The sequence below is a fragment of the Nansenia antarctica genome, assembly GCF_963989245.1.
Source record: "Nansenia antarctica genome assembly, chromosome: 6".
In the NCBI taxonomy this organism is placed as follows: Eukaryota; Metazoa; Chordata; class Actinopteri; order Argentiniformes; family Microstomatidae; genus Nansenia; species Nansenia antarctica.
The window spans coordinates 20,581,248-20,593,525 of record NC_137676.1 but is presented as its reverse complement, the minus strand read 5'-3'; the positions used below and the strand labels follow the sequence as shown (position 1 = coordinate 20,593,525).

Genomic DNA, 12,278 nt, shown 5'->3' with positions numbered 1-12,278 from the left:
CAAGGGAATTGACAGCTTTACCGCTGCTCGCTATGAGAGAGACTCGGACAATGATGAGGGAGGGTCGCACAACGCATCTAATTACTCTTAGTGAGCCTTTTTTGTTTTCATAAAAGGAGGCCAGATCTTGGCTAAAAAAAGCATTGTGCACTGTCTATAACAGATTCTGTTTGTTAGAGGAAATAATAAATGAACATTTGAAGAGTCAGAAGTGTTCTCTTTGTTGTGTTAACAATAGTGATGTAAGTTAGATTTAGTGAGATCACTATGGAATATTAAATCATCAATCTTTGCTCACTACATAGCCTGTCTTACCTTCAGGTGTGCATGAACTACAGGTTATCAACTGTGAAATTATATCTGTTCTCATATCGGTTATCATATCGGTTATCGGCCACGAGAAGCGGGTAAACATCGGTATCGGTTGGAAAAAATGCATATCGTGCATCCCTACTTTAGATATCAGGGAAGCCAGCTCACTAAATATTTTTTAAAGAAAGCTAAAAACGCACTTCTTCAATATAGCCTTCAACTAGCTCACCTGCACCTGCCTACTGCTCATTTGTCAGCTCCTGCACCTTACATGTTTTATCAACTAGCCCTTTTAAAAAAAATTTTTTTATTGTATTTTCTTTACCATTTCTTTTTACTGTTTTCCCCTGCTTTTATATTCACGTACACAGACTGATTAGTTGAGAAAGAGGTGATTGTGCATTGTGCAAAAGAAAGAAACTGTAATGTTGATACTGAGTAGTTGGATGTTTGGTGCAAGGTCCAGCAGAGACTGGGAACGTACACAGAGACTGGGAACGTACACAGAGACTAGGAACGTACACAGAGACTAGGAACGTACACAGAGACTGGGAACGTACACAGAGACTGGGAACGTACACAGAGACTGGGAACGTACACAGAGACTGGAAACGTACACAGAGACTGGGAACGTACACAGAGACTGGGAACGTACACAGAGACTGAGAACGTACACAGAGACTAGGAACGTACACAGAGACTGGGAACGTACACAGAGACTGGGAACGTACACAGAGACTGGGAACGTACACAGAGACTGGGAACGTACACAGAGACTGAGAACGTACACAGAGACTGAGAACGTACACAGAGTCTGAGAACGTACACAGAGTCTGGGAACGTACACAGAGTCTGGGAACGTACACAGAGTCTGGGAACGTACACAGAGTCTGGGAACGTACACAGAGTCTGGGAACGTACACAGAGTCTGGGAACGTACACAGAGTCTGGGAACGTACACAGAGTCTGGGAACGTACACAGAGTCTGGGAACGTACACAGAGTCTGGGAACGTACACAGAGTCTGGGAACGTACACAGAGTCTGGGAACGTACACAGAGTCTGGGAACGTACACAGAGTCTGGGAACGTACACAGAGTCTGGGAACGTACACAGAGTCTGGGAACGTACACAGAGTCTGGGAACGTACACAGAGTCTGGGAACGTACACAGAGTCTGGGAACGTACACAGAGTCTGGGAACGTACACAGAGTCTGGGAACGTACACAGAGTCTGGGAACGTACACAGAGACTGAGGTCATGTTCTCACATGAAAGTCCGAATCAGGACCTGGAGCAAGTGGATGGTTTGCAACATTGTTGCATAAATAATTTCTCTGATTTGCGTTCTCACAGCCCTTTATGTAAACAAAGTAACATACGCAATCGAAGCAACAGACGTGGTAGTTGATTGGTCAGAAAAATGTAAAATTGCCTGTTCGTCCCGCTCTTATCCAGATTAACACACATGCGCTGTTGTTTTCCTATGGACAGCCTCAATGCGTAGTTTCTAATCGGAGCGAAACCACCCTTTTCAAGTGCATCCGTTGGTTCTTTGCTCCAGGAGTTACTTGTGCTTGGAAGTTACTTGTGCGCAGGAGTTACTTGTGCGCGGCAGTTACGAATGCGCGTTCTCACAGCTCCAAACGACGCAGAGCAAAGCAGATTTTATCCTAAACTCTGTTTCAAGTGAAGCAAATGTTCTAGTGAGAACACACCCTGAGAACGTACACAGAGACTGCCCCCCCCCCCCCCCCCCCCCATTATTAACTCTTTGACTGCCAGCCATGTTCAGAGCGGAGAGCTCCACACTGCCAGACTTTTGGGGCATTTTCGCTGAACTTTGAAGACCCACCAAATATTGACTTTTCGGACTACATAAACATTGAACATATCTACCAAAATATTAGACTCTCTTCTTTCATCAGAAAAAGAAAGTTTGTTTCTAGCCTCTTTGAGTGTTTAGAAATCGGCCGTAGAACATAGGGTGGTTTCAGCAAAAACACCTGATTTTGACCAATAAACAGAGAAAACGAGCTTTTTCTGCAGATTATTATTATTGTTTTTTTTCTGCACTTTTTCTGTATCATCCGACTCTGAACTGTTTGAAGAGTCGCGCGATGGCCGCGATGCTCCGCAATGCTCCGCGCCGCGTTTGGCACATACCCTGATCCGTTTCGCCATTACTACAACCCACAGCAAGCTCCAGGCTTTTATCGAACTACTGCCCCCATCTGGGACCGAAATACATTACACCCAAGTCTGAAATTCACTCGCTAGGTGTAGAACATGTCAATAACGCGATCCCCGCGAAAAAAATAAATAAATCTATAAGACGCCAATTGGCGTCTTTGGCAGTCAACGTTACTATTCTATAAGACGCCAATTGGCGTCTTTGGCAGTCAATGAGTTAAAATGGGTTTTCTGCTTCGCAAAAAGGTTATTTCAGGTGAAAGCCCTGCTTTGCCTCTGAGCTCTGACACTCCTAGGTACCTGTGCTAGAGGCACAGAGTATCACAAGTCTGATAATCCCTCCCACACTCCGTAATCCCTGCCATGTGTTTGTTTGTGTCATATATATAAATATGCACCGAGTGACCTCTCTCCTGTTCCCCCTGGTGGTCAGACGGGGGAGTTGCGGACGAAGATGAGCCAGTCCCACGAGGACAGCCTGACCAGTGTGGCCTGGAACCCCGACGGCAAACGCTTCGTCACCGGGGGACAGAGGGGACAGTTCTACCAGTGTGTAAGTGTCTCCGTCGTGTGTGTGTGTGTGTGTGTCCGTGTGTGATTTGTCCAACATTGCATTGCTGCGTTGCATTGCCTTTGAGTCCATTTTTGTCCTCATCCCTGTTACCAAAGAGCACTGACAACCCTGATTCAGACTGGCAAGGCTCTGAATATCTGTGAGGGGAAGGTCAGTCTGTCTGTCTGTCTGTCTGAGCGAACAGCGCATTGGGTTAAAGAAATGCGCTTTATAAATCCAATCTACAGTATTATTAATAATAATAATAATAATAATAATAGTCAGTATCAGGTGTGAATGAACTCCAGCCTGGGGCACACTGCACTCCCCTCCCCCACTGCCCCCCCCCTCCCCCACTGCCCCCCCCTCCCCCCAGTACTGTGTCAGTGGATCAGATGACTCTATAGATAGCTGCTGAACAGCAGATTCTATTGGTAGTTAGCTGCTTATAGATCGTCCGCTCCGCCCACTATTATTGATTAGTGGACCAGACATGACCCTGCCACATCCCGGGCCTGGTTTACAGCTGTGTTGGTGTGATTAAGTGTGTTTGTGTGATTTAACTATGTGTCCTGTCCTGGTGGTACCCTGTGATGTGGCTGTCTGCCACGTCACAGGCAATTTATCTGATTAGTTGATTGTGTGTGCATGTGTGTGTGTGTGTGTGTGCGCGTGTGTCTGTCCTTCTGTCTCAGGATGTGTATTGCAGCCAGTCTCATGGAAATGTGTGTGTATATGTCTTTATTTGATTGTGTGTGTCTGTGTGTCTGTCTCTCTGTCTGTCTTAGGATGTGTATGGCAGCCTGTGTGTCTCATGGAAGTGTGTGTGTGTGTGGGTATTTATTTGACCGACTCATTGGCTGAGTGTGCTTGTCTCTCAGGACCTGGATGGTAACCTGCTGGACTCGTGGGAGGGTGTGCGCGTGCAGTGTCTGTGGTGCCTGGGGGATGGCCGGACAGTGCTGGCCTCAGACACACACCAGCGCATCCGGGGTTACAACTTTGAGGACCTAACGGACAGAAACATGTGAGCGCCGCTTCTCTCTGTGCCTGAGCAAAAATTAACATTCCCACACTACATTTGCAAGTCGGCTAATTAACCGCCAATTTTATTACATCGTTAACTCGCATTATAGGAAATAGGCTACATTTATGTGTAAGAAATAGGGTATAAATGTAACACTAAACACATGACCAATTATGGATTGCCGACATGGTTAGAAAGCTTGTTTTAATTGCTTGGAATTAAAATCTAAAAATGCTCTGTCCTGTTACTGAAGACATACCTGCCCAGCAGTGACTGTTGTGTCTGTGAATGTCTCCTGCAGAGTTCAGGAGGACCATCCTATCATGTCTTTCACTGTTTCCAAGAACGGAAGATTAGCTTTGTTAAATGTAGCAACTCAGGTAAGCCAGTAGGAAATGTGTGTGTGTGTGTGTGTGTGTGTGTGTGTGTGTGTGTGTGCGTGTGCGTGTGCGTGTGTTGGCATGGGGCCGTATATGAGGTACTATGTGTGTGCGCGCGCCTGTGCTGATACCAGTGCTTACTAGGGGTGCAACGGTTCAGTTGGCCCACGGTTCGGTACGGTTCGGTATTTTGGGTCACGGTTTTCGGTACGGTTCGGTTCAGAAACAAACGTTCCAGACCAACTCGACCTCTGACCAAAGGCCGCGTTCGAGGCATTCACGTGGACGCTCCGGCGCTCTCAGAGCTAATTTACGAACGCGGCCAAATTGATCTTCTCGCCATAAAGCTTAAGCGTACAGTGGGCTTCCTGTATAGATTTAAATCTTGCTTTTCCTTGGCTTCCAGAAAACGTCTTGTCTCCGCCCTTTTCCTTTCACAATTGGATTATGGTGATACAGTATATAGGTTTGCTTCTCTGTCCACTTTATCCAAGCTAGACCCCCTGTATCATTCGGTTCTAAGATACATCACCAATAGTGCCTTCAGGACCCATCACTGTACACTGTATAGTCTGGTTGGATGGCCATCTCTTTCTGTCAGAAGGCTCCAACACTGGTACACTCTTGTGTTTAAAATCATCTCTGGCTTCTTACCGAATTATCTGGGCCTGAAGTTCATCCCTATACCGAGTGGCTCGGGACTCAGGTCTCGTAGATGGCTACAATACAAGGTGCCACTTATCATGAACAATGTTGGAAGGGCAAGCTTGTCTTATTATGGCCCTTGGTCTTGGAATGACCTACAAACTACTTTTAAATTAGATGCCCTTATTTCCATAAGTATCTTAAAGCGTAGATTAAAGGATGTGGTCACCGCTCGCTGTACCTGCTTTGGTTAGACTTCTCAATGTTTTAATCACCTTGTAAATACCCCTACCATTGTTTGTCTATTGTATTGTTGCCACTGTCTTATGTCCTGTCTTGTTATCTGAACTGTTTTTTTAAGCTACTATTTTGACCCTGTCTTGGCCAGGTCTCTCTTGTAAAAGAGGTTTTAATCTCAATGTGACTTCCTGGTAAAATAAAGGTAAAAAAATAAATAAAAATAAATAAACGAAAACCGTCACGGTTCACTAGTGAATTGAGCCGTGGAACGCAAACCGTACCGTCCGTAAAAAAAACGAGAACCGTTGCACCCCTAGTGCTTACCTAGTGTGTATCCCTCTGTCGCCCTCCCCTCTTCTCCCTCCTCATCCCCCCCTCTCCTCCCCCTGAAGGGAGTTCATCTTTGGGACCTACAGGACCGTGTGCTAGTGAGGAAGTACCAGGGTGTGACTCAGGGCTTCTACACCATCCACTCCTGCTTCGGAGGCCACAACGAAGACTTCATCGCCAGTGGCAGCGAAGGTAGACCCAGCGGCAGCTACTTTAGGCCATGGCTACTCTTCACCGTTTCAATTACAAGAAATACAGTAGTATATCCTCATATTTCTGTATTCAATGATCTGTTTTCTCTCTCTCTCATTGGCATTCCCCTCCCCTTTGTTTTCCACCTCCTTCTCCCCTCCCCTCCCCTTTTCACCTCCTTCTCCCCTCCCTTTTTCACCTACTTCTCCCCTTTCCCCTCCCCTCCCTTTTTCACCTCCATCTCACCTTTCCCCATCCCTCCCCTTTCACCTCCTTCTCCCCTTTTCACCTCCTCCTCCTCTCCCCAGACCATAAGGTGTATATCTGGCACCGGCGCAGCGAGCTACCGATCGCCGAGCTGACGGGCCACACGCGCACTGTCAACTGTGTCAGCTGGAACCCCACCATCCCCGGCCTCATGGCCTCTGCCTCTGACGACGGCACCGTGCGGGTCTGGGGCCCCGCGCCCGTACTCGACACGCAGGAGGCGGACGGACTCAACGGTAACTAGCCGCGCTAGCTTTTTGCAGTTGTTTGCTCAATGTCAGCTCTGTGGACTCGACAGACGCTAACTAGCCGCGTTAACTTACGCTGTTGTTCGCTCAATGTCAGCTCTGTGGTCCTTCTGTGGCTCAGTTGGTAGAGCATAGCGCTAAAGACGCTTAGGTTGTGGGTTTGATTCCCGCTGGGAATCAAATGCTGAAAAATGGATGCACTCACTGCAATGTAGTCTCTTTGGATAAAAGTGTCAGCTAAATGGCATACAGTATATTAACTAGCCGTGCTAGCTTCCATTCTGGCTACGGTTTCATAGCAATGCTAGTATCGGTAGTTAGCGCAGTAATAATAATAATAATAATTCATTAAATTTATATAGCGCTTTTCCGAGGCTCAAAGACGCTGACAATATAGGAGATACGGAAAACACAAAAACAACAAGTAACATGGAACACAGAGTCAGCGAACGGGGAGGGGGGGGGGGTGGTAGGGACAGGGGAGGTGGTTAGGGGTAGGGGAGGCTGTATGGATATCAGGGGGGTGGCAGGGTTAGGGGAGATGGGTAGGGGTAGGGGAGGTTGTATGCGTGTCCAGGGGGGGGGTGGGGGTGGCCGGGATGGGGGAGATGGCTAGGGGTAGGGGAGGCTGTAGGCATGGGAGAACAGGTAGGTTTTGAGGTGGGATTTAAAAGTGAGGAGTGAGGGTGAGTTTTTTGATGGGGAGCCAGTGGAGAGAGTGGAGGACAGGAGTGATGTGGTCACGGGAGCGGGTGTTTGAGAGGAGGCGTGCAGCAGAGTTTTGGAGTGGGGCCAATGGCCCCGGGCCTGAGCTAGATTACTCTTCCTGCTACGACTGGTGGATTGATGATTCACTTGCTTAGGCAAATGTACTGATTGTAAGTCGCTTTGGAATAAGGTGTCTGCTAAATGCCAAAAATGTAAAATGTAAGTAGTGAAACGGTAAAGCTTTTGCTCCATGTCAAAACTACTATTTTGTTTGTTCAGTAAAAGGTGAGACAGTGCTAGCATTCTTGACCATGGATAGCACAGCAATGCTAGCAATGATGACCAAGTGGTGAAGTGTTTCGAAAGTGTATATATATTAGGTGCAGTAAAGTGTTACAAGAAGTTTATCTCCATGTCCTTGTCTTGTCTCCCCAGAGAACTGCAGTACTATGGACAGTTGATGGTGACTTTTGGTACTGAAGACTCCTTCTCTTGTGAAAGAAATTAAACAACACAATCGGCAACAAACAAAATTGAACCGAGAGAAAACAAACACCTACAAGACAACACAAAAACTAAAGACAAACAAAAGTAAATCAGTTGCATCTCTGGACCTGGTTGAAGCTGTGGAGGTGAGGACGAACACACTCTTAGAAAACCAGGTCTTCATCTAGTACCAGAACCAGTGACCCGGAGAACCAGTGACCACACCCCATGGTAACCCGATCCGATCCACTGGTACTCCCCTCCCTGCTGGATTCCCCCCTCTGCCCTCCTCCACCCGACCCCCATCTCCAGGCAAGGCCACAGCCACACCAGGGGCTCTCCCCCTGAATCCTCCACAGGAAACACACCACCTCCATGGGCTTCCGGCCTGGTGTCACAACCCCCCCCCCCCCCCCCCCCCCCTTTACCCTCCAGACAGCCATTTCAGACCAGCCATGCTGATTGGACCTCATCTGTCTGTTTCTCTGATGTACCTGTGTGTGTGTGTGTGTGTGTGTGTGTGTGTGTCCATGGGGGGTGGGGGAGTTGTTGAAGGGAGTAGGGCAGAGACGGTGGAGAGGGGGTTAGAGAAACTCTTCCTCCTGTTTTAGTCCTCCTCCTTCTCTTGCTCCTCTCTCCGCACTTGAGCACGTTGGACGAAGGCCGCAAAATCCACACCACAACCCACTGACAAAGACCGCTCTGCTAATGTTTGAATTATTTTTATTTTTTTACGCTGATGATGATGATAATGATGATGATGATAGTCAGAGCATTGTTGTTGTTATCATTTAACAGTTGAACAGTCTTAGGGCTCCAGTAGTGGCTGTGGAGTGCTCTAGCATGAAGAAATCTTCTTCTTCTCTTCTCTCAATTAGGAAAAGGCTCTTTTTATCCCCTTAAGTTAAAAGCCTAGCAGGAAACACGCTCGTTCCAATGGTCCCAAAGTGGTCACCTCACTGCATAGCCCCATAGTTCCACTACATCTGCCTGGGAGGGAGGGAGGGAGGGAGGGGGGGTTGTTGTTAGAAGGCGAACTGTCAAAGAATGGAAGGAAGGGTTGGGTGGGTCAGTGGTTGCTGGTGTGGTGTCATGGTGTCTCTATTGTAGGGATGTGCATTTAAAGAATAAACCAGCCCTTATGTTATATATCTCTCCTGAAGGACATATGCTCAGCTATCTGTACGTGCAACTGTTTTGGGGTACTGAGAGTGCCACCTGTCCTTCCTCTTGTGCGTGTGCGTGCTTGGGCTTCTGTGTGAGAGTGAGTATGTTTGTGTGAATGAGTGAAGTGTGGTGTGTGTGTGGTGCGTATGTGTGTGTGTAGTGCGAGTGTGTGCGTGGTTCTATTCACACCAGCAGAAGATGATACTTTCCCCCCCTTATCCCCCAGTGAAATTGTAAAGAGGATTTTAAACCCATTCAGAGTTATCCAAAGCCCCATAGCGACCTCTATCTGTGGAACAAAGAATACTTGAGAGCCATTTTGTAAAAACTTTTTTTTAACCTGGGGCTTTTCTTTTTACATTTGACTTTGCTTTTTTTATATTTCTCCTTACCCCCTACCATTCGAATGGCACTGAGGTATTGGCATTGAATCATTTTTGTGGGAAAATGGAAATAAAAAAAATAAAAAAGAGAAAGGTAGAAGCGTTTCAAAAGCTGTAAAACTGTTGTGTTGTGAGCAAAGAGTCATTTCATATGAGGAGTTAATGATTGTAACGTTGGAGAAGGAAGGTTAATGTTTAGCTAGCATGTCGGCAAAGGAAGAAGCACCAATAATGATCATAATCACACTCACAGCCCCCCCACCCCAAACACACACACACACACACACTCACACACACATACATGTGAAAGGAAGAAGCACTGATTATTATCAGAACCACACTCAGCATTAGAACATGTTCTACACCCTCCCCAACAACCACACACACAGGCACAGGCATAGCTGCACTACCTAAGGTACACCCCTTAGAGAGTGAGACAGATTTCAGCACAATCCCCGCCCCTCCTCCAGCCAAGTCCTCCTTATCAGTGGTGAAAGCACCATACAGAGCTTTCTTCCTTGCATTTGGGGTATGTAATGACTATTTGCTATGGACTGATATTAAATGTTTAAAAAGAATGCTTTTCTGTCTGTTTTTATGGAATTTTTTGTTACTTTCTGTTTTGTTCTGTTCTCATTATATCTCTCTTTTCTTTCTTTTCTTTCTTCTTTTTTTTTGGTTGACCTCTCCCTGTATTATCATATTAAAATATAACCAGACAACTGGTGTCCTCCATTACTTCCTATCATCATAATCCCTCTTCTGATTAGTTTTGCCTTTGTGTGTCTTTTGGGTTGCGGTTTTACCTTATCCACTAGCCTACTATATTAATTATTATTATTATTTTAAAAAAAATGATTTTATTTATATAGCGCCTTATTCCAAAGCGCTTTACAATGGCCTCTCATTCACCCATTCACACACCAATGGGGACAGGCTACCATGCAAGGTGCCAGCCTGCTCATTGGAAGCAATTTGGAGTTGAGTGTCTTGCCCAAGGACACCTCGGCACGTGGCCAGCCGGCGATCGAACCGCCGACCTTGCGATCATTAGCCACCGGTTCTACCTCCTCAGCCAGAGCCGCCCCATATTACCAGTGAATATGCACAGTGACACCCATGCCAATGTGAGTGGGATGAATCTTGCTTTGGGAGTGTGTTACCTTCTATCAATCAGGTTTGAACTGTCCACCCCTCGCCTTTAAAAGAGACACCTTGTGGAGATCCAATACTCGCATGCCTATGGGATTTACTGACTTCTGTGGTATTTACTGATTTACTGATCTCTTTATGTGCCACATGGTTGGGTTCGGTTACCAGTTATACCCGTACCAAAACCAAAAAAAACCTTGAGCCACAATCGTAGTTCCAAAGGTGTTGTGTGTGTGTGGAATTCTGATGTTATGTTCCGAGTTTTACATCTTAGAGTGGCGCCTTACGCATTCTAGAAACCTACTATCGACTCCTGGACCCCTGAATGGACTTGAACTTCCCCTATCCACATTTCCTGTCATGTCTGAAGATCCGAGGCAAAAGTAAAGAACCCAAAAGCTTTCACAACGTTAAAGTGACAATGCTATGTCTGTATGCAAGTGTCTACTTCCTTTGTTTTTGTGTTTATTAGGGGTTGTTTATGGTTTGATGATAACTGTCTTATTTCTCTTTCTTGGAAGTGGTGGGGCTGGGTAGGAGCATAAGGGCTTACGGTTGCAGCTCAAAAGAGTTCCTGAGATATGGGGATGGGGCGGGCAGGCGGACCTGTTTGCGTTCAATGTGTTATTTACAAAAGTGATTGTACTGTTTTGTATTGTTGTGTAGGAGAAGTGTTATGTATGCATATTTTCAATAAAGCATTCAGGGTTTTGAAAACGAACTGTGACCCATAGGAGTCTCAAGGGGCTTGAAGTAGAGAAGGCCCCTTAGCACAGATCTGGGTTCGGGTCACCATACCCAATTTTAAGCCCCCTAGTCTTGTGTGTTGGACAATGTGATTACACTTCATTTGGTATGGTTGATCACACTTATTTCGTGTAACTCTGAGAAAGACCCTGGAAGTACAGGGGCATAAAGTGTGTGGGTCAGAGAAGATGGTATCAAATTTAGGGGGTAAACGAGAAGTATTGCCAATAAAAATGTCATTATTTTAACTAAGCAATGTTGTTTGACATCCATTTGTGGAATGCGCATGCGCTGGAATCATGCTTTCCTTCCGTGGAAGACAGACAGATAGGGGTCGTGGAGGAGTCGGATAATCTCCATTCATAAACATTAAGAAGAAGAAAAAAAGATTGTGCACTCACCTAAATGAACTGTGATTGAATGGGGGGCGCCGTGTACAGTGTAGTTTGCTTTCTTCTTCATCTTCTGTGTTTTGAGCTATGCTGGAGTGGTCTTTGATTTCTCGAGAGACATAACCCAGTCCCATGTATATGCATTAATCAACCATAACCCAGTCCCATGTATATGTATTACTCACAGGAGTTGAAACAACAGGAGCTGACCACCCTCTTTTGGGTGCTGGGTAAATAGACTGAATATGAAGACATAGAGCTCTTGCAGTACATGAACTACATTTATGAAGTCATCAACATATTTGCTTTCATCTGGGTGTAAAGGTTGTGTTAACCAAGAACATGCATGCCTGAAGAATACTGCCAGTATTTTGGAGTCAGACTTGAGTAGAGACTCAGAAAGCAGGAGTATGTTATGCCCCACCTGTTGCTTTGCATTCATTCACTTTCTTTGACTAGGTGGGCTTCCCAAGCAGTCACCAAGGAAACGAATGTATAGCCCTGTAGCCCTTTGACTCCATCAAAGTCCTTTACCCGCACCACTCCGCCACCTGGTGGAGTTTTATGTTTTGCATGCAGCTTTCCATTAAACAACCATAGCAACAAGCACTACAAGAAAATACTGAGAAAAAACAAACATGGCACGAACCCTAGTTTGAAATGTAACCAGTGTATAGGATGATACGCTTTTCTGCATATAAGCTGGTAACATGTGTAGTTCCAACATTGAGGTAATTTAACTTTTTGCTTCTTTGAAATCCACCATTACAGATTAACGGTAAAGAAAAAACGTTTAACCTTTCTTATACAACAATTTTGCTCGAGAAAGAGGAGGAGAGATTTATGTCCATGCGTGAC

The 12,278-nt window shown here is 45.9% G+C and overlaps 1 protein-coding gene across 2 annotated transcripts in view; it reads left to right on the top strand.

Annotated features, from left to right (window-relative positions):
* The window catches only part of LOC308159416 (WD repeat-containing protein 26), a 29,163-nt gene extending 20,599 nt beyond the window's left edge, over positions 1–8,564 (top strand). For both annotated transcript variants that reach the window (XM_080533198.1, XM_080533197.1), the window contains exons 9-14: positions 2,937–3,056; positions 3,938–4,083; positions 4,385–4,463; positions 5,741–5,870; positions 6,179–6,373; positions 7,529–8,564. In XM_080533198.1, coding sequence (XP_080389324.1) covers positions 2,937–3,056; positions 3,938–4,083; positions 4,385–4,463; positions 5,741–5,870; positions 6,179–6,373; positions 7,529–7,554 — 696 coding nt within the window. In that variant the 3' untranslated portion in view covers positions 7,555–8,564. The remainder of the gene's footprint in view (positions 1–2,936; positions 3,057–3,937; positions 4,084–4,384; positions 4,464–5,740; positions 5,871–6,178; positions 6,374–7,528) is intronic.
* The last annotated feature ends 3,714 nt before the right edge of the window (positions 8,565–12,278 follow it).